The sequence below is a fragment of the Macrotis lagotis genome, chromosome 4, assembly GCF_037893015.1.
Source record: "Macrotis lagotis isolate mMagLag1 chromosome 4, bilby.v1.9.chrom.fasta, whole genome shotgun sequence".
Taxonomy (NCBI): domain Eukaryota; kingdom Metazoa; phylum Chordata; class Mammalia; order Peramelemorphia; family Peramelidae; genus Macrotis; species Macrotis lagotis.
Window position 1 is genome coordinate 205,763,420 of NC_133661.1, and position 21,535 is coordinate 205,784,954.

The window sequence follows — 21,535 nt, forward strand, 5'->3', positions numbered from 1 at the left end:
AAAATATAGGGTGGCTTATCTGTACTCTAGGCATCTGAAAACTAGCTGCCTCTGTATCCAACATAAGTTTTGGTCATTCAATGGAACACATCCAACTTGTCTTACTATAAAACACCTTTGTGCCAAGGGTAGAATTTAAAATTACTATTAAGAATCTCTTGTTATGGTCCTAGATTTTGCCTACATTTTATGACCCTAGCTCCAGCTTTAATGTTATAAAGATACAGACTGTAGTCAAAATTTAAAAAATCACAAAGTGCAACTGAGGATCTTAAGTGTTCACTATGTGATCTACCTTCATCTTCTCTATTACTATTAATTTTCTCAGATTTTGTGTCTTAGCTTTTGGCTGAGAAGAAATCATCTTAATAAGAAAATCAAACATTTGTCACTTGGTTATCAGGACTTCTTTTCTGAAAACACAAAAAATACAATCACATTTATTATTTTCAAATTCAGATACAAATATCTCAGATAAAACAGCATTTTAAAACATTCTTATATACAACCATTTGTCATGCCAAAGAATAATAATTTCATTCCTTGAACTAAATAGGGAAAGTTAAATGGGGAAAATATTGGTGAGTTAGTAAAAATGCTAGCTTATTTCTAAAACTTTTACAATCAAGTTGCCATAATTCTGCAATTAATAACATGTAGCAATAATTATATTCTATTTGCACCAGTTCATAAGTAAATTCAAGTGAAATACAATTAGACCTTTGAAGGCAAAGTACTACACAGAAGATAACATTTAATAAAGGACTGATTTGGGCTTTTATTATCTCCAATTTATCCCATATAGATTTTGTTTGTACATAGTTTTTGCAGATTGTCTCAATCAGACTCTGGGAATTCCTGGGCAGCAGAGGGTAATTTTTGCTTGTATCTATATCCTGGAATTCTGACAAAGCCTGGTACATAGAAGACACTTACATACTTGCTGACTGGATATGACTTTAGTTGATAGCAAGTGTCAACAGTGGCTTAGATTTCTGATCTCAGATTCTAGTAAAACACATCCAAATGAAGCTCACGTCATTATGTGACAAATTATTTTAACTGAAGGGAAGATCATGCACCTGAACAGTCCAGGCAAACAGCCTGGCCCCAAGTCTAGCACACTCAGGACTTGATGAACATTGACCTTTACTTTAACGAGATGATGAACTACCTATATATGCAAACTGAACAGATGGTTCCAAGTTCACCACAAAACTTAAAACCACTTTTTTAGGAACTTCTGTCTGTTAGCATAGAGTCAATTTTGTATTTCATGTCCTTTGTAGCTCATCAAAGTCCAGTGCCTCCTAACATTTTTTTCTCAGAGCATTCCCAACATAAAATTACAAGGCTTTTGGGCAGCTGACTAGCTTCTGGTCTTTTTCGTTACTTGAACTCAAACCATATTTTTCCATCATCTTATTCTATACTCACCTTTGAGTGTAAGTAACCAAGTATCAAGTTATACAATGTTTTACTTTGGAGAATTATCAAGTTTTTAATAGGATTTCAACAATTATTTCTCCTATGTAATATGTTAAACACTGCCATTCCAATGATCACCATAGTGATTTGATATTTATGTTCACTGTGAGCATTATAAAGAAAGATGATAAAAGTATCCTATGAAAAGATGTTGCTTGTGACTTCTGAGTCTAAACTGATGAAGACAACACTGCCTTTTTACACCTCTCCAGGGAGAACCTGCAAATCATCATCCACTTAACTGTGACTTCATCTTTTCTGGTTCCTTAATTACCCAGCCCTTGGGCCCAGCAGAGAATCTGATTATTATGCTGGTTTTCACACTGTGAGTGAGGTCACATTTATAAAGTACTTTGAAAAGCTAAAGAACTATATAAATGCTAATTTATCATTTTTATATTCAGATGGATCTGTTATCAAGAGTTCCCTTCAATGACATATATTCACAATCCACCCATGCCTTTCCATTCTGGGGCATTCTTGTTCATGTTCTCCCAAGTTTGCCACAAGATATTTATACAAGACCTTCCTTCTCCCAACATTGAGAGGATGCCTGTGGAAGATTTTAGCTGTCCACTGACTGTCATCTCTTATGACCAGCCATCTTCTCTTTGTCATGTTCTTTATTCAGCTTCTCCCAAGGTCCTAGTTAATTTTATGTTGCAGACTGCTTGCATCCATCATGCACTTTTCAACTGTTTTGTCATCTTGTATTCTTTAGGAGAAAAAGGGATTTACAGCTTGCTGCCATACAGCAATACTTGTAAGCTTAGGATTTGTGAAAGATCAAGGCAATTTCCTGAAAGCAATCCAGCCTGTTCTCCTCCTTTTCAAATTATTCATAAATTAAAGGGTAAATTTTAAAAGGTGTCCATGGGGTAGCTAGGTGGTACAGTGGATAGAGCACCAGCCCTGGAGTCAGGAGTACCCGAATTCAAATCCAGCCTCAGACACTTAATAATTACCTAGGAGTACCTGAGTTCAAATCCAGCCTCAGACACTTAATAATTACCTAGCCGTGTGGCCTTGGGCAAGTCACTTAACCCCATTGCCTTGCAAAATAAAACACCTTAAAAAAAAAAAAGGTGTGTCCATTCAGGTTTATGTTGAAATCTTAACAAAAAGATACTCCTTGATCCATTTGTCCTTTCCTATGTGGCTAGACAAGTCAAATTCCTAAATGATTATAGTTCTCTTTAAAGAGGTTCTGCAATGGTCTGGAGCTGATACAATCAGTATAATCTCACCCACAAACCAGATCATTTGGAGGATATCACGTGGTTCAACTTGGACTCTGTCTTAAATTTCCTACATCACAGAGGTGAATGTCTTTACAAAGTAATAAAGCACATTGTATATATCAGACAGCTGGTGAAGAGGATTACTTCAACTATTCCATCTTCTAAGGAATCCTGAGTGATCTGGATGTATAGATAGAAGATACTATGATTTAAAAGATTTTGTTAAGGTGATGTTTTGTTTTACTAGAACAAATTTTCCCCTACAAACAACAAACAATAAGCATAATGCAAGCTTCTATTCTCTTCAACTTTCAGTGAATTGTTAAGATCCTTAAGATTCTCATAAAATTTTTTTCTAAATGGAAAAGTAGAAATTTACGTTGGTAGTTATTGAAGTCTTTCATTCACTTTTTTTTAAATATAAAGAAAGTCTAAGGGTTTTTTCTTTTTTTCTTCATTTTCTTTTCTGTCCCTTGTATTTGATCTCTCACAACACTTTGTGATCTCCAGCCTGAATTTTCTTTATCCTGGTCCAATTCAATTCCCTTTCCCATAAACTCTATTTTCTTTGTGCCATTTTGACTTTCTCTATAAGGACCTCAGGAACTCTGACATCAAGGTCCAAGGTTAGTGATTCCACTATCCTGGATAGGGAAATCAGTTTGTTAAAATAGTATTTGCAATTTTCCTCCTTTTTTCCTTTTGCTTATAGTCCTCTCTTCAAATGCCCTTGGAATAATTCTGCTTAATTGGATATCTTGTCATGCTTTCTCTAAAATAACTTTTACCTTTACAGTTTCTCTCAGCTTTATGAGATGCTGCTACTCCTTAAGATTTTAAAGGCAAATTTATATACAAACTTGGACATACCACTGTAAGCCATCTATCTTTGGAAAGTAAGTCAAATGTTTTCTAAATGGCTTTCTGGGGTCTACTAGTCGCTTTGCTATGGCAATTAATAAACACTGGTTAAACTTCTGGATGAAATTGTTATTGTCTATATCAATAAAACTTTTTATCTATTTCTCATTACTTTAAAATACCTGTTTATATGTTTCAGAGTTCAATCATTTTAACTGGACTCCTTTTCTTTCTCATTATTTTCATTCTTCCTGTTTTATTAAAAAAAATTCTAATTTTAATAAGTTGATGGTCTGATCGTAAACAAACAGCTTAACTGAGGGATAAATTCTATAAAAGTAATGTCCTTTTCATTTTAAAATAAAATCTATTTCATTCTTTAAATTTTTTTTACCATTTATTTATCTTAATATTCTATTTTTTCCCAATTACATCTTATCTCATTATTTACAGTAATATTTGGTTCTCATCTTGTCCAATGTACCCATAAGTTATTTTTTTTTAGACTAAATGTTCATGACATAGAGGTCATAAGGCTTCCATTTAATCTACAAGATTTTGTCTTACTCATTTCTTTTTTCTGAACTTTCCCATGTGGTTTTCTTCAACTTCAACTTTTCCAGCCTTTGTACTGTGCTTAGAATACAGTAGGAGTGTCATAAATAATTACTAATTGAAAGAGACATAAACCATCCATAGCAGTTCAAGATAGCAAAGACTTTAGAAATTTGACAATATGATTAAAGACAATTTGGTCTCACCTGTCAGAACAAGGCACAATTGTTGATTTCCACTACAATCCACGGGAATGCATTTTTCCCCAAGAAAAACACGATGCACATTCTGTTTCTCCAAATCCCATAGAACAATTGTCCAGCCTGTACTTTCTACTAACCATGTAAAGAGTATAGTGAATTCTGTCACTGCCATACACTTTAGCTTTGTTGTTCCCTCTTGCTCTCCAAGGGGCATTACCTTCCATAACTTCTTTAAGTCATCTGATCTAACATGATCCTTCACCAGTTGGTTGCCCAGGACACAAGTTTGGTCTTGTGGGATAAAGGTCCAAATCTGTTCCTGCGCAGTATGGCCACTAGATTCAGAAGGTTCAAAATGAAGAAGACCCTGGAACCAAGGCACACAATTCACAACTTCTAACCTTGGCTTTTTTGTTGAATCATACAATTCTGACAGTTGAGCTTTCCAGGACCTGGGTGGGGAAAAAAAGGAAGGAACTCTCTTTTTCCATTTTGATAAGAATCACCAAGCAAAACAATTCACTTTCCTCTCTTTAAAAAGAGGTAGCATATCTTTAAATGCATACATGAATAAATTAGAGGAAATTAATGAACTAAATATGCAACTAAAAAAATTAGAGCAAGAACAAATCAAAAACCCCCATTAAATACCAAATTAGAATTTTTTTTTTGCAAGGCAGTGGGGTTAAGTGGCCTGCCTAAAGTTACACAGCTATAAATTAGAAATTCTAAAAATTAAAGGAGAAATTAATAAAATCGAAAGTAAGAAAACTATTCAATTAATAAATAAAACTAAGAGTTGGTTTTATGAAAAAACCAATAAAATTGATAAAACCCTGGTCAATTTGATTAAAAAAAAGAAAGAAGAGAACCAAATTGCTAGTATCATAAATGAAAAAAGGTGAACTCACCACCAATGAGGAGGAAATTAAAGTAATAATTATTTTACCCAGCTCTATGCCAATAAATTTGACAATTTAAGTGAAATGGATGAATATTTACAAAAATATAAGTTGCCCAGGTTAAATGAAAAGGAGATTAAATACCTAAACAACCCTATCTCAGAAAAAGAAATTCAACAAGCCATCATTGAACTCCCTAAGAAAAAATCAGATGAATTCTAGGAAACATTTAAGGAACAATAGGTTCCAATTCTATATAAACTCTTCGGTAAAATAGGGGAAGAGGGAACTCTGCCTAACTCTTTCTATGACACCAATATGGTGCTAATACCTAAAACAGGAAGAGTTAAAACAGAGAAAGAAAATTATAGACCTATCTCCCTGATGAACATAGATGCAAAAATCTTAGCAAAATGATTACAACAATTTATCACTAGGATAATACATTTTGACCAAGTAGGATTTATCCCAGGAATGCAGGGTTGGTTCAATATTAGGAAAACTGTTAGTATAATTAATTATATCAACAAACCTATCAGAAATTATATAATTATATCAATAGATGCTGAAAAAGTTTTTGACAAAATATAACACCCATTCCTACTTAAAAACACTAGAGTATAGGAATAAATGGACTGTTCCTTAGAATAATAAGCAGTATCTATCTGAAACCAACAACAAGCATTATATTCAATGGGGAGAGGCTAGAGGCATTCCCTATAAGATCAGGGGTGAAACAAGGATGCCTATTATCACCACTACTATTCAATATCGTATTAGAAATGTTAGCTTCGACAATTATAGAAGAAAAAGAAATTGAAGGAATTAGAATGGGGAAGTAAGAGTCAAAACTCTCAGTCTCTGCAGATGACATGATGGTCTACCTAGAGAATCCCAAGAAATCATCCAAAAAACTACTGGAAACAATTAGCAATTTTAGCAGAGTTGCAGGATATAAGATAAACCCTCATAAATACTCAACTTTTCTATATATGACTAGCAAGATACAGCAGGAAGAGCTAGAAAGAGAAATCCCATCCAAAGTAACCTTGGACAATATAAAATACCTGGGAGTCTATTTGCCAAGGCAGACTCAGAAACTTTTTGAAAACAATTTCAAAACACTTCTCACACAAATTAAATCAGATTTAAATAACTGGGCAAACATCAACTGCTCATGGATAGGTAAAGCTAATATAATAAAAATGACAATTCTACCAAAACTAAACTACCTGTTTAGTGCCCTACCAATCAAAATTCCAAAAAATTACTTTAATGAGTTAGAAAAAGCGGGAAGGAAATTCATATGGAGAAATAAAAAGTCAAGAATTTCCAGGGATTCAATGAAAAAAAGTACAAAAGAAGGCAGCTTAGTCTTACCAGATCTAAAATTATATTATAAAGCATCAGTCATCAAAACTGTCTGGTATTGGCTAAGGAATAGAGTGGTGGACCAGTGGAATAGACTAGGTGTAATAATAGGAAATAATTATAGTAATCTGCTCAAAGAGCAGATCTGCCCAAAGAGTCCAGCTATTGGTATAAAACTCTCTCTTCACTAAAAACTGCTGGGAAAACTGGAAGTTAGTACAGAAGAAACTTAGATTAGACCAACACCTCACACCCTATACCAAGATACGATCAAAATGGATACAGGATTTAGACATAAAAAAAAAATTATAAGCAAACTAGAAGATCAAGGAGTAGTGTACCTGTCAGATTTATAGAAAGGGAAGCAGTTTAGGACTAAGAAAGCGATGGAGAACATCACTAAAAACAGACTAGATGATTTTGATTACATTAAATTAAAAAGCTTTTGTAGACAAAACCACTGTAAACAAGATCAAAAGCAATGTAGTAAACTAGGGAACAATCTTCATAACTAATGTTCCTGACAAAGGATTCATTTCTAAAATATACAGAGTACTGAGTCAAATTAAAAAAAAAAAGCCATTCCCCAATTGACAAATGGTCAAAGGATATGCAAAGGCAATTTACAGATGAGGAGATCAAAGCAATCCAAAGTCATATGAAAAATTGCTCTAAATCATTACTTATTAGAGAAATGCAAATTAAAGCATCTACGAGGCACCACCTCATACCGATCAGACTGGCCAATATGACCAGAAAGGATAATGATCATTGTTGGAAGCGTTGTGGGAAATATGGGACACTATTACATTGTTGGTGGAGCTGTGAACTCAACCAACCTTTCTGGAGAGCAATTTGGAACTACGCCCAAAGGGCAACAAAAATGTGCATACCCTTTGATCCAGCAATACCACTACTGGGTCTATACCCTGAAGAGATGATGAAAAAGGGTAAAAATATTACTTGTACAAAAATATTCATAGCAGCCCTGTTTGTGGTGGCAAAGAATTGGAAATTAGTGAATGTCCTTCAATTGGGGAATGGCTTAACAAATTGGTATATGTATGTCATGGAACACTATTGTTCTATTAGAAACCAGGAAGGATGGTAATTCAGGGAAGCCTGAAAGGATTTGCATGAACTGATGCTGAGTGAGATGAGCAGAACCAGAAAAACACTGTATACCCTAACAGCAACATGGGGGTGATGGTCAACCTTGATGGACTCGCTCATTTCATCAGTGCAACAATCGGGAACAATTTTGGGCTGTCTGCAATGGGGAATACCATCTGTATCCAGAGAAACAACTGTGGAGTTTGAACAAAGACTAAGAACTATTACTTTTAATTTAGAAAAAAAACCTGATATCTTATTGTCTGATCTTGCTATCTCTTTTACTTTATGTTTCTTCCTTAAGGATATGATTTCTCTCTCACCGCATTCAATTTGGATCAATGTATACCGTGGAAATAATGTAAAGACTGGCAAATTGCCTTCTGTGGGGGTTGGGGGGAGGAAAGTAAGATTAGGGGGAAAAATTGTAAAACTTGAAATAAATAAAATCTTTATAGTAAAAAGAGGTAGCACAGACAGTAGACAGATAATCAGCCTTGTCACTCTGAGAAAGGCCTATGTTCTAAACCTCTGCTTACATACTCACTATGTGACTGTGGATGAGTCATTTAACCTCTCAATGTTCAAGGCAACTCACTAAGCCTGTAAGTTGTAGAGAAGGTGCTACCCTACAATGGAGTAGAGTTTCCTTACTCAGAAGCTCCCTCCACCAGTGAAATCTCAGAACCAGCTAGGTGGTACAGTGGATAGAATACCAGCCTTAGAGTCAGGCGGACCTAAGTGCAAATCTGAACTCGGATACTTAATAATTACCTAACTGTGTGACCTTAGGCGAGTCACTTAACCCCACTGCCTTGCAAAAACCAAAAGGACAAAACAAATAAAACCTTTTTTTGCTTCTTTCACTAAATCCCTCCACCAATGTAGTTATTCTACAATGAAGAAATGAAGATGGTAGGAATAGGGATTGTGCCTTTCACTGAATCCCTCCCTATGGCATGAAGATCCTGTGTTTCTGCAGGTGATGCTGGTGAAGCTTAAGATCTGGAAGTCTGCCTAGGGATAGATATAAAGATAATAATTACCTAGCTGTGTGACCTTGGGCAAGTCACTTAACCTCATTTGTCTTGCAAAAAAACAACATATGATATATGAGAGATGAAGCTAGCTAAGCTGAGAAAGGTTCATTGCCAGAAAGTTGGCCAGTAAAGCATGAACTTCTTGGGTGACAGTCACTTAAAAACTATTAAGGTTTGAAGAAGGTGCCCTTAGCATTAGTTAGGGAGTGATCACACTGACAAAATCCTGGAGTACTGATCTTTTTTTTTTTTAAAGGTTTTTGCAAGGCAAATGGGGTTAAGTGACTCGCCCAAGGCCACACAGCTAGGTAATTATTAATTGTCTGAGACCGGATTTGAACCCAGGTACTCCTGACTCCAGGGCCGGTGCTTTATCCACTATGCCACCTAGCTGCCCCAAGTACTGATCTTTTGAAGTTAAAAACTCTTATTTTGAGACAGTCCTTCAAAAAAAAAGACTCCACTAATCTCACAAATTGTGGGATCTCACAATCAGGAGAGACCTCCAAGGTCACCTAGGCCAACTCCTGGACCCAAATGGTATAACTTCTTCTATGAGATGAGACAAGTTGCATCAAAGTAGTGATTCCACAACCTTCATCAAATATAAGAAAGTGTCTATTTCACCTGTGCATAATTCTAAGTGATTAGGAAGTTTACTTAGAGTCAAAATATGTTTGTCATACTTTGTGCTTATGTCTTTGGGGTTAAGAATATTAAGTGCTTAATAAATACTTGTTGATTGATTTGGACCTTCTACTGGTCTCTAGAGCTAAGAAAAACAATTCTTTTTTCATGAGAGCCTAAAGACAGATGTCACATATTCCCTAAGTCTCTTCTTTTCCAGGTTAAAGAAGGTAATAGAACAACAAAAATTTTTTGAAGTTCCTATACCACACTGCATATATTTTTAGTTTTTCAATGTATTAATTGGATTTGATTATTTCATTTTTCTTCTTCATTTTTATTTTTTCTTTTAAAAATTTCTTTATTATCTGAGGTAGTTCTCTAGGACAGAGAGAGGGAAAGAAACAACAGGAAATTTAGATTATGTCAAAACAAAATATGAATTAAAAACAAATTTCCCTACATACCTATCAACCTGGAATGAAAACTTGGTCAGTTTCATGTTGTAAACTGAGTTGGCAGGGTCATCTTCATCCACTCCTTCAATTCCTTTGATGGCAAGATTTTCTAGTTTTCTTTCACGTAGTATATGTTCTGGATATTGCCTACGTTTTAAAACAAAGCAAAAGTTGTTTCATATAAGTGATAATGCTTACATTAAATGTAATGCTAAATTTTCTTTCATTTGTTTTCCATTTGCACAGTCAGGCTACCATTATTTCCATAAAAATGGTAAATCATCTGATCCTACAGAGTCCTGTAGCTACAGCACTATTCTAAGAAAGTCAAAGTTTGATTTCTTAGAAAAATACAGCTTCATGCCAACAATTTGAATCATAATATCACCAACATTAGTTTAATTTCACAAAGGCAATGAAGGCTATGATTTATGTGGACAATTCAGTTCAAATGCATAAAGGCCCATAACCACAGGTGTAACCAAAGTCCTTAAAAACTATGAGTCAGCACATTCGAGATCAATGAATGAGTAAGTACCTACTGAGCATATGTATTCAATATTTACTAAAGGTGCTGTTGGCAATGTAGTAGTAAAAAATAGCAAAAGATGAATTTGGCCTAGTTATTACATTTCTTGTCTATCTACCAAGGCTTTGAGTCTATGCTAAGCACACGCAACAACACAAAACAAAGACCAACATGCTATGGATAGTCTTCTGGCATCAAAAATGTACGCATTTATAAAAAGTCATATAAATTTATAACTGTCTCTCAAACCCCTTCTTGTAGCTGCTTACTTTGTCTATCCTTAGTTCTGGCTCTATAAAACATAATCTCAAGAGACTTATTATAATCTAAATGAGATCAGTCCAAAGCACATGAAAAAATGAGAGAACAATATGAAAACCTAGATGATTGAATGCTAAGTTTTATGGTTTAAGATTTCATGGAATATTTTGAAATTTTCAAGCTGAAAGAGACCTCAGAGATACAGAGAAGATTTTAGCAAATGGAAACTGAGCTGAGTTTGAAGGAGAAGATCTGGACAGACAATGTAGCAATTAGACGGTATAACAGGCAAGGGAACATAAGCAAAACAGTATTTAACACAGTTTTTACATTATATATTTAGACTTCTGTGCAATTAAAAAAAGCAATGTGCTAGTTGACTTCAAGTCATACACATCTGTGAAGAGACAGCATTTTGCACACAACTAAAGAGTGAGGCAGAATGGTATAAAAGAAAGGGCACTGGACTAGGAATACCTGGGTTCCAGGACTGGCTCTGCTACTCAACAGCTCAGTGACTTCTGCTAAGACAATTATCTTCTCAAGGCTTTGTTTCCTCATTTGTAAAATGAGGGGATTGGACAAGGTCATTAAGGTCCCATCCAGCCTTCAACCATGTGAAAATGAAACAGGGAAGAACAACAAATAACATGCCCATGTCCTCATTTAAGTCTTTTTTTAATCCATTTGTTGAAGCAATTAAAAGGCTAATTCAATAGAATTCAGTTTATCTGCTCTCCCTACAAACATGATTTGCTTCCCAAGTCATATTTCCCATGGATGACTCAGACTAGACTAGACTAAGCATATCAGAAACTGACTTCCCTGTAGAGAGGTGTACCATCTACAGATATGCATATTAACCCTGTCTAGATGCAGAACATTTAAAATCCATTCAAAATCAGTGGAAATGTTAATGATTTTAAAAATTCTAATAGCCACATGGAAATGAATTTCTTTGAATCTCTGATAAACACAAAAAGACACTCAGGTTTTAAGAATAAGCTACAAAGGGGCAGCTAGGTGGCACAGTGGATAGAGCACCAGCCCTGGAGTTAGGAGGTCATGAGTTCAAATCCAGCCTGTGACACTTGATATTTACTAGCTATGTGTCCTTGGGCAAGTCCCTTAGCCCCAATGCCCATAAAAATCAAACAAAAAATAAATAGTCCATATAATAAAAGTAAGCTACAAGGGGAAAAGAAACTAATTTTAACTGGGTCAGGGTTTTCTTACCCTGCCCATCTTACAGAAGAACTGATCATATTTATTTATTTATTTAAAAAAATTTTTTAAATAGTTATATTCCACTTAAAATGACATACATAAAAAGTAAAATATAAGGCAGAAAAGTCAGTTGATTATATCAAATATACTGCATTTTACAGGAATTGATAAAGGTGTCAGTTTTACAGATTTTATAAAATACATAGGTCATCTAATTACACAGGCATGTCTATGAAATGAAGAAGCAGCTGGTCCACCCTAACTCAGACCTTCCTCATGATGAACTCATTGTTTCACTGGAGAAGGGGACAAAGGTATGAAGGAATAACTCAAAAGAGGAAAGGAAACGCAAAAGGAAAAATTGTAGAAAAAAAGAATCCCTGCACAACTCTGCCCAATGACCCTGATAATAGGGAGATCAAAGAGAATGTCAGAAGAAAATGGACCCAAAAGGAAGAACTGTAGTGTATGTGAATCCCTGCTCAATTCTGCCCAATGACCCTGCTAATAAGGGAGAACAAAAAACCCAAAGGCATAGTGATAGCTAGGAAAAGAAAAGAGTCATCCTCTCACACCAGCACTCACCCTAGCCTGCTTCTACTCAGCCCAGTGATGATCCTTGGGGACTCTGATCTGTATCCTCAAATCTATTCCTGCCTGTGATAGAATGATCAATGTTCCTAAATTAGAGATTATAGACCAATAGCTTGGATGAGGGTTTTGAGGTCATATAGTCTGACATCTTTATTTTATAGATAAGAAAACTGAGGCATAGGGGAAAAGGAGTGACTTGCATAAGGTCCTACAAGAAGTAAATAACAACTGGTATTAGAACCCAGGTCTAATGACTGACAGAGAAGGAGGAGAGGTCATTTTCTATTTACTAAGAGTAACAATGCAGTATAAAAAAAATTATCACAAAACTTAGAAGTCAAAGGGACCCCAAGAGAAGCATACGGCCTAGCCCTCTGCCTTCAAACTGCTCTGGGAGCATTAACCTCATTTTACAGAGAAGCCAACTGAGGTACAAAGAGTTTAAGTTAAACTAGAACCCACAGCTTCCCAATGCAATCCTTTTAAATAATTTTGAAGGGGAAGTCCCACACCTTTGATCTCATCCTGTAAAAGCTCCATGGAATTTTCTTCTGATGCAAATCTTCAATCTACCTTCAAATTGTTTTTAAGAGAGCAAGAAATGAAGTGATTTGCACAAGTTCTAGAAGAAGGAGGCCTTGCTCACAACCAAGGCTGACCCATTCTCCACTGTACTCTACTGTCCTTCCAAAGCAGGGGATGGATCTCAACCTTGGTTGTCATGGATCCCTCCCTCTCTAATTTGGTGAAACCTCAGGACCCTTTCCCAGAATCAAATAAAATATATAGAATTACAAAGGAAACCAAAGTTTTCTGAGAATAAAGACCTAACTTTTTTTCTCATCTAAATCCTCAGATGCCCAGAAATCTCTCCTCAGATACTTGAGGTCACAGGTTGCATGCCCCTGCTCTAAAGAATTTGCCACTTCCCTATTTCACAGCTGGATGGACAAGGGACTTTAGCAATTCACTTCCTTTCTATGCAATTAATTCTTATCAATCACCTACTATGTGGCAAAGGGGTTGTGCTGGCTACTGGCAGCCGGCAGTGCCATTCCCTCAGAATGGTGCTCCCAAGTAGCTTCCCACTGTCTTAGGCTCAACCCTAGGCACTGGTGAGCAATAAAGGATTATGCAGTTGTCTTAAATAATTTTAAAAACCACACATACACACACACACACACACACACACACACACACACACAATACCTAGCTTGGAAAATGAGTAGAAACAAAAGCTAAATATTATAACTCATAACAAATGAATATTGTGAAAGAATTATCTGCTGGTAATAGAACTATTTTGCTTCACATGGCTGGTATTTTCCTTTAATATAGTGTATTACACAGATATAAAAATGGCATATGAAAATGTGGGAGGCTGATATGACATCACCCCATATGCTTCTACTGAGAGAAACTCCTAGAGTATGCGTGATCCAGAACTGAATCCAAAGCAGCAGCCCTCTGACATCCTACCGCTACCAACTGAAATCATCCCCTCTCCCAAATACAAAGAAGAAGCCTTGAATGGTGAGAAAAATGACCGTGTTGCCCGCCAACACCAGGCCGCAAACTCCCCATTTGATCACAGAAACTCTTGCAAGAATGATGGGAAGTCCAAAGGCAGACACAACAATCCCCGTTGTGAAAAAGTACACCAGTTTCTGACAGGCACTGCTAGAAGCATCCGAGTCATCTGTGACTCTCTTGGCAATGAAGTAAGGGATGGGGGAGATCACGTGAAACATCAATACAAATAGAGGCCAGTATACTCCATAGTCCTCCAGGGCACATCCCAGCATAAGGAAAGTCAGTCCCACCACTCCACTGAAGGACAAAAGGACAAGAGCTGGCCGGGGTCCTGAAGCCTCCGCCAGGCCTGGGGTCAGTGCTGGAGCCTCCCCCCCCCCCCCGCCTCATCGGGACCCCTCCCCCAAGATCCGGGCACCCGGGGGAGGCCCGGGCCTCCTGCCGCCTCCCGCCTGATCATATTTTAAATGCTCAACAGTCCTAAAAGTTTAACTTCATAATCCAAAGTTTCCAAACACACACACACACACACACACACACACACACACACACACACACACTTCAATATTCTCAAACATCTATGAACTCAATAGTTTGAACCATTCCTCTGATGTGTCATAACTCCAGGTACCATTCTAGGTGCTGGGGACACAAAAACAAAAGTGAGACTGTCCTTGACAGCAAGAATCCTACATTCATAGTTCTTAGACATGGTTAATTTGAACTACCTACTATTGTTCACAAAATTTCCAGTATACAGTTGGAGATGTGGTATTGGTGCTCATAGAGAAACTAGGGCTGGCCATTTTTAGATCAACGTATCATCTGTGTAGAGATAATAATTGAGCCCATGAAAGCTGCTAAAGTCTCAAAGAGAAAGTGACCTGGAGGTTGGGTGAGAGGCACAAAAGCACCATAAAAATATATGAAAAACAAGCATCTAGGAGAAGGTGATCAAGACTGCCAGATGCTGAAGAGGGTCAAGAAGGAATAAGTTTGAGGAGGGACCATTAAACTTTGTAATTAACAAGTCACTAATAACTTTTTTTTTTTTTTTTTTGTTTTGTTTTAGATTTTTCAAGGCAATGGGGTTAAGTGGCTTGCCCAAGGCCACACAGCTAGGTAATTATTAAGTGTCTGAGACCAGATTTGAACCCAGGTACTCCTGACTCCAAGGCCGGTGCTTTATCTACTACGCCACCTAGCCGCTCAAGTCATTAATAACTTTGAAGAAAGTAGTTTCAGTTGAATAATAAGTCTGAAAGTTAGATTGTAGATACTTTAGAAAAAAGTGAAAGGAGAAGAAGTAGAGGCACCAAGCACAGGTGGCTTTTTTCAAGGACTTTCAAGAGGTAAAGATATAAGATGAAAATAGATAATGATAATAGTCAGCATTTATAAAAAACTTTAAACTGTGCACAGCTCAGTACTCAGTACAGTCTTCTCATCTGACTGATAAATAGTGGGGATAAGTTTTTTTCCCCCAGAATAAGATTAGGTATGCCTGTAAACAAGGAAGAAAGGAACTAGTAGAGAGGAGATGTTAGAAGAGCAATCTTTGGAAAGGAAAAGTTCAATGGTACAGATACAGGGTCTCTTTGTCAAAGACTGGGAGATGATATTAGGAGTAACAGGAAGGGAGATATAAGAGAAAAAGAATGAGAGAAAGGGAAGCTCCCAACTAATGACATAAGAATTTGCTCACTCTTTTAACCTGCCACAAATCTGGGCCTTTCAAAAAACATATCTGGGACCATCAATAGGAGTTATTGCTAAGTTTAGCTCTCACATGGTTTCATCACTGCACTAAGAGCAGTAGTAACTGCAAATTTAACAAGTCAACACCTGTCATCTCCTCACTTTTTTCCCTCTCTCCTTTTACCTTTGTGAAAGGCCAGAGGAAGCAGTTAAAATAAACCAAACCCTCCAAATTAAAAAAGAGATGAGAATCAAAATCTTGATCCAAATTCATACATCACAAACACAATATTGCACTACTGCAGGAACTGGTACATTAAGTGATGCAATGAAATAGGTAAGTTGTTAAGAGAAAAAAAAATCAGTATTGTTCTCTCAACTGAATTAATCCATGACTGCAATTACCTATTTTCAGAAAAGATTGGGAAATCTGAGCAATGTATAGGTCTGGATTATTTGCATTTATAACCAGAAAAGAAGGCAACCCAATCAAATATCAGGAGTAAGGAACAGCCCAAGAGAAACCCTGGTGTTTCACAAAATCTTAAAAGACCCTGCTGAAGGCATCTATAACAGTGAAGATATTTTACTAAAGATTTACCAAAAGGCATGATTTAAGGGTCTCAAAGGATAAAAAGTCACTGAGGATCTGCAAAATGCACTAGGGGGGAGAAGTGCACACATTGAAGAGCCCAGATGTGCTGAAGCTAAATTAAATCAAATCAATCAGTGCTACAGCATATGCAGGAAATCTTAACCCACCTACCTGAAATAGACATTTAAGTCAATAGCAACTGCAGAACTGGAGCAGCTGGTAACCACAACCACATCGAGCTCCTGAGACACCTTCAAGGTAGTAAATAAAGATATGTTGGCTGGCTGCTGTTGCTCCTTGTCACACAAACCAGTCTGCTGAAAGGTTAGATCCACGTGAGCAAGATATGTGCCATCTACAGCATCAAAAATGTCTTTGGGTCTGAGTTAAAGAAATTATTTGCTTTAAATCTAAATAGCCATTCAAAACAAAAGACAGGATGAAGAGATTCTGTTCTCCAAAAATGATTTTCAGTGATCATAGCATAAAAAAAAGTGTAAACTGAGATGAACATTATAGTGACATGGAGATAGAAGCCAGTAAGAAATCTGACATTATTGGTGAGATTCTCCACTAATACTCAACTATCTAATAATAAGGTTAACCCAGTATTTTGTAGGATCTTTTAGAAATCAGTTTGGCTACAAACAAGTATAACTAAAGCATAAAAATCATTTTCAAAATTCAGAAAATCAATTACAAATTTATGCAGGCAGAAAGATTACCATTGTATTGAAATTTCAATATAGTTTTGCTAATAGCCTACAGATCTGCTGTAGAGAGTATTCCTGCTACAATCTCAAACGCTTAATAGAACCTCTTTCCTTACTATTCAAAGGCTATTTCCAATAACAAGGATACAGATCCAGCCAGAACTATCCAAAACAAAAAGAAACCCTCTGCAAAGCTGTGAATCAGTTATTTTTTCTAAAGTCTGTGGTGGTAAGGCCAGAGTGAAGCAGTTGAAGCTTTCAACCTCAGCATCTTTCCCAGGAAATGCAACATGTAGGACAATACATTTGTTGATGAGCAGCAACGATGAGGTATTTTGAAATGACAGAATTCTTAGGCATGATAAAGAAGAAATTCCTGAAAAACATAAAGTTATCAATTCAAACTCAATCTATAAACTTAGTAACATTTTGATTTGTGGGGAAAAAAGGCAAAAACAAAACAAATTTCATGACAATGAAACTGTCAGAAGTTTGATTCATTTCACTCATTTGAGACAAATTAAATGTATTAGTTCCATCATGCCAATTTGACAGAGGACTGAGTGCTAGACTTGCAGTTAGGAACCCTTGAGTTTGAACCCTCATCAGACATTTGCAAGCTACATGACCTTGGGTAAGTTATCTAGCCTCCCTCAGGTTCTGCAAAATGAGGATAAGAGTAATAGCACCTACCTCACAGGGTTGATGTTTGACTCAAATGAGATATGTAAAATGCTTTGTAAAATTGTAAAGTGTCATATCAAATGTTCATCATCAACATCATCATTATTATATCAATGTTCCACATTTGGTCACTATCATCATTACTGTCCCTCACTGTTCATGTATTTGGAGAAGATAACAAGGAATAACAAAATGCTCTTCCCCTTGCTTGTGACTAGAATTTAATAGTAAGGCAATAGGGGCTATTCACTCCTGTAGCAACATAGAAGCAATTACAGCTTCATAGACTTTGTTTTAGAGTTGGAAAGAATTTTAGAGACTTGCAATGTAAATGTATGTATGTACACTTATCTACTGGTTGTCTTCATTTATTAGTCTTTCTGTCTATAAAATGTCTCAATTTCTCTATAGATCATAAATTTAAATATCAGATGAAGTATTACATGTGAGGAAACAGAGGCCTGAAAAAAAAATAAGTGATTTGTCGAAGATCACACAGACAGTAAGTAGCAGAATTAAGAGCTGAACCTAAAGGCAAGGTAGTGCAATGGAAAGAGTATATGGAGTAAGAGGACTTGGGTTGAAATTCTCCTTGTTCTTAGTATGTTGTAACAAGAATACTTTCAAGTTTACAAAACGCTTTCATCACAAAAACCCCATGTGGTGGGTAGTATAAATATCATTAACTCCATTTTTTTAATGAGGAAAATGAACCTCAGTGACATCATATAACTTGTTGTGGTCACATACATAAAAATGCGATGATTCAAACTCAGGTCGCATTCAATGAAATTTAGCACTCTTGCCATTACATCAAAAATGCCTGGATCAAGGTCAGTCTCAAATAGTCTCTCCCACTGGTCCCAATCCCACTTGCTGGAAGCAGGGAGCATACCTATAACTGTAAAGTATGAAATAGGATGGTCATTTTCATAAACTTACATATGCATTGATAGAGTCAGTACATACTTACTAATGTTTTTGTCTTCAATTAACTTTTTTAATGTCTCCCCATTGCAGCTACATAATGTGGTGACATCACATTTTCCATTCTTCATCTTGAACTCATGGACACACAGTTCATTATTATCACTGAGAGTCAGAAGTTTAGTTGTGTCTGTTGGTGGGTCACTGGTTTGGGAATTCTCCCAAACAAAGCTAAAGAAAATTATAACATGCTGAGTTTATTTAATGAACCTATTAAAACAACAGTGTTAACCAGGGACAATTTTGGGCTATCTGCAATGGAGAACCATCTGTATCCAGAGAAAGAATTATGAACTTTGAACAAAGACCAAAGATTATTATCACCAAATTAGAAAAAGTTATATTATTATGTAATTTTACTATTTCATACTTTATTTTTCTACCTTAAGGATATGATTTCTCTGTCATCACATTCAACTGAGATCGATGCATAGCATGGAACCAATGTAAAGACTAACAGAATGCCTTCTCTGGGGGGGGGGGGGAGGCAAGAATGGGGGGGAATTTTGTAAAACTCAAAATAAAATCTTTCTTAAAAAAAGTATTAAGGGGAAGGTTGGGGAAAAGAGGAAGAATAACTTCCTACTTTTTAATTCTACTAACCATCTTTGAGAGATCAAGATAATGAATTATATGGCACCCATGTCATAAAAAAATAAATGCATAATAAAAAGTTCTAACATCTGTAAACAATGAAAGATGAGTCTAGCATACAGATAAACCTAATCTTCATTTGTCAGATAGCACATTCCCCAAAACACAGCAAGAATGTAGAGACTGGGTTCAAACTTTTAAAATGTTCATTTGTTTTTCCATTAAGAATTTTTTTAGCTATATACATTTTTATATGACTATTCTAACTTCTTCCTCTCCAAGCTCACAAGCTCCAGAAGGTCCAACAACAAAAAGAATGATCCTATGAGAAAATCTCTGATACCTACAGATTGTGGATTAGACATCTAGTGATGAATTTTGGTCTATGGGAACCTAGATCAATTGGCTATGTAAAATAGAGATGAAGGGCGGCTAGGTGGGCCGGCCCTGGAGTCAGGAGTACCCGAGTTCAAATCCGACCTCGGACACTTAATAATTATCTAGCTGTGTGACCTTGGGTAAGTCACTTAACCCCATTTGCCTTGCAAAAACTAAAAAATAAATAAAATAGGGATGAATTATGATCTAGGTGGGTGAAAACAATACTGGTTAAATCTACGTGGATGAGTGGAATAATGACAGACTGGTGAAATATTTGTTGCTAACTTGGATTAATGGTTTATTATTCTCAAGTCTTGTTCACTTTTTTTAAAGGTTTTTTTTTGCAAGGCAATGGGGTTAAGTGGCGTGCACAAGGCCACACAGCTAGGTAATTATTAAGTGTCCGAGGCTGGATTTGAACTCAGGTACTCCTGACTCCAGGGCTGGTGCTCTATCCATTTGTGGTTCACTCTTCTTATTTGTCTTCTCTAGACCTTCTACTTTAAGAGGATGTTTTCAGCTACGTCACTGTTTATATAAAGTACCTTGCTTGATAGTTAATTATTTCCATTTCAGCTAAATTGTAAGCTCCAAAATGGTTAAGTGTTGTGTCTTCAGTTTCTTTGCTGTCCTCCAAAGAGGACTGGGTACAAAAACAAATTCAAAGAAGGCCGGAAAGAAATTTGGATCATAAACCAGATTTCCCTCAGCAGATCTGGGAAAGGTGATAAACGGGCCGCGCACTCACAAAGCAGTTTCAAAGGTGAGATTGGGGGCCTCGTCTTCACGACTCTGCCCAACTCGATGCCTCTTTTGTGAATGAATTGCCAGGTAGTTCAGTAGCGTCTACATACTGGTTAACACGGGGGAGGGGGAAGAGATAGCAAACATGACTTTGCATGTATGTAAAACTTTATTCATGTTCTTATCTCACAGTGGGGCGCCACGAGCGAGCATCCTGGTTCTGGAGCACGAGAAGGCCCAAGCTCCCCCAGAAAAACATCAACTCCTGGAGGGCGGGCCCGCTTTCCTAGCTGTGTCTTCGATACTTTAGCTCTGAAGTCGATTAGATGACCAAAATTAAACCTGGGCATGTTCCCGGGGTTCGGAAGGGCAAGGAAAAGCAAGACTCTCCGAAACCATTAAAAAAAAGCTCCAGTAGAACCCACTCCCCCGAAGGAGAACCGGCTTTAGACGGGGTGTGGCCGGGGAGGGGCCCCCACTTCGCCCTGAGCACGTGCTCCTGCCTTGAACTGGGGCGCCCGGAAGGGAGTGGGCGCTGCTGCGGGCCCGTCCTACCCTCAAAGGGCTTAGCCTGGGGGGGAGGCTCCAGCCAGGGTCTAAGAGAGAGGTCCGGAGACGGGCCTGGGGTCCCCAACTTACTGCCGGAAGGGGCCCGCGAGGCGGCAGCCGCTCCCACCCCGGGCTCCGGGGGCTAGCGACAGAAGCTGGAGGTTGCCCGCGGCCGTGAGGCTGCCCAGCGCCTCCTGGTCCCGGTGGAGCCGGGCCCGGGGCCCCAGTCTGGCTCTGGCCTCGGCGGGAACGGGCACCAACAACACAGGTAGCGCCCTCTCCATCGCTCCGCTCGCGGGAGCGCCACTACCGCATCCACTTCCGGCTTCCTCTTGCGCCGCCATCTTGCTAAGGAAATCCCCGGACGCTCCCGTCAGTCAGCTGAGCTCCGCCCGGCCAATCGGCACCGCCAGCCTAGGCGAGGCGAGCATGCGCAGTAGCGCGACAGTAGGTCCACCCCCTCCCTCCCTCCTTTTTTAAAAAAAATTGGAGTTTTCCCGGAACCCGAGCTAAGTCGTCCACGTGACGCTGCCCAGAGCTCCCGGCCTCTCTGTGAATGCTACTTCCTGTATACGGAGCGTCCACCC

The 21,535-nt window shown here is 37.6% G+C and overlaps 1 protein-coding gene and 1 pseudogene across 4 annotated transcripts in view; both read right to left on the minus strand.

The window, feature by feature from the left end:
* The window catches only part of SPG11 (SPG11 vesicle trafficking associated, spatacsin), a 96,420-nt gene extending 75,112 nt beyond the window's left edge, over positions 1-21,308 (minus strand). For 2 of the 4 annotated variants that reach the window (XR_012478136.1, XM_074235291.1), the window contains exons 1-6: positions 21,039-21,308; positions 18,667-18,851; positions 17,158-17,385; positions 16,468-16,669; positions 9,869-10,006; positions 4,352-4,800 (exon numbers count right to left, since the gene is read on the minus strand). Coding sequence is in view for 3 of the 4 variants with exons in the window: in XM_074235291.1 (XP_074091392.1) it covers positions 4,352-4,800; positions 9,869-10,006; positions 16,468-16,669; positions 17,158-17,385; positions 18,667-18,851; positions 21,039-21,292 (1,456 nt within the window). In the remaining variant the exon portion in view is untranslated. Of the gene's footprint in view, positions 1-4,351; positions 4,801-9,868; positions 10,007-16,467; positions 16,670-17,157; positions 17,386-18,666; positions 18,852-20,200; positions 21,002-21,038 lie in introns of those variants that run through there. The other 2 variants (XM_074235292.1, XM_074235293.1) reach the window with 2 other exon arrangements.
* On the minus strand, positions 10,013-14,715 carry LOC141520490 (leptin receptor gene-related protein pseudogene; annotated as a pseudogene).
* Positions 21,309-21,535: the final 227 nt, after the last annotated feature.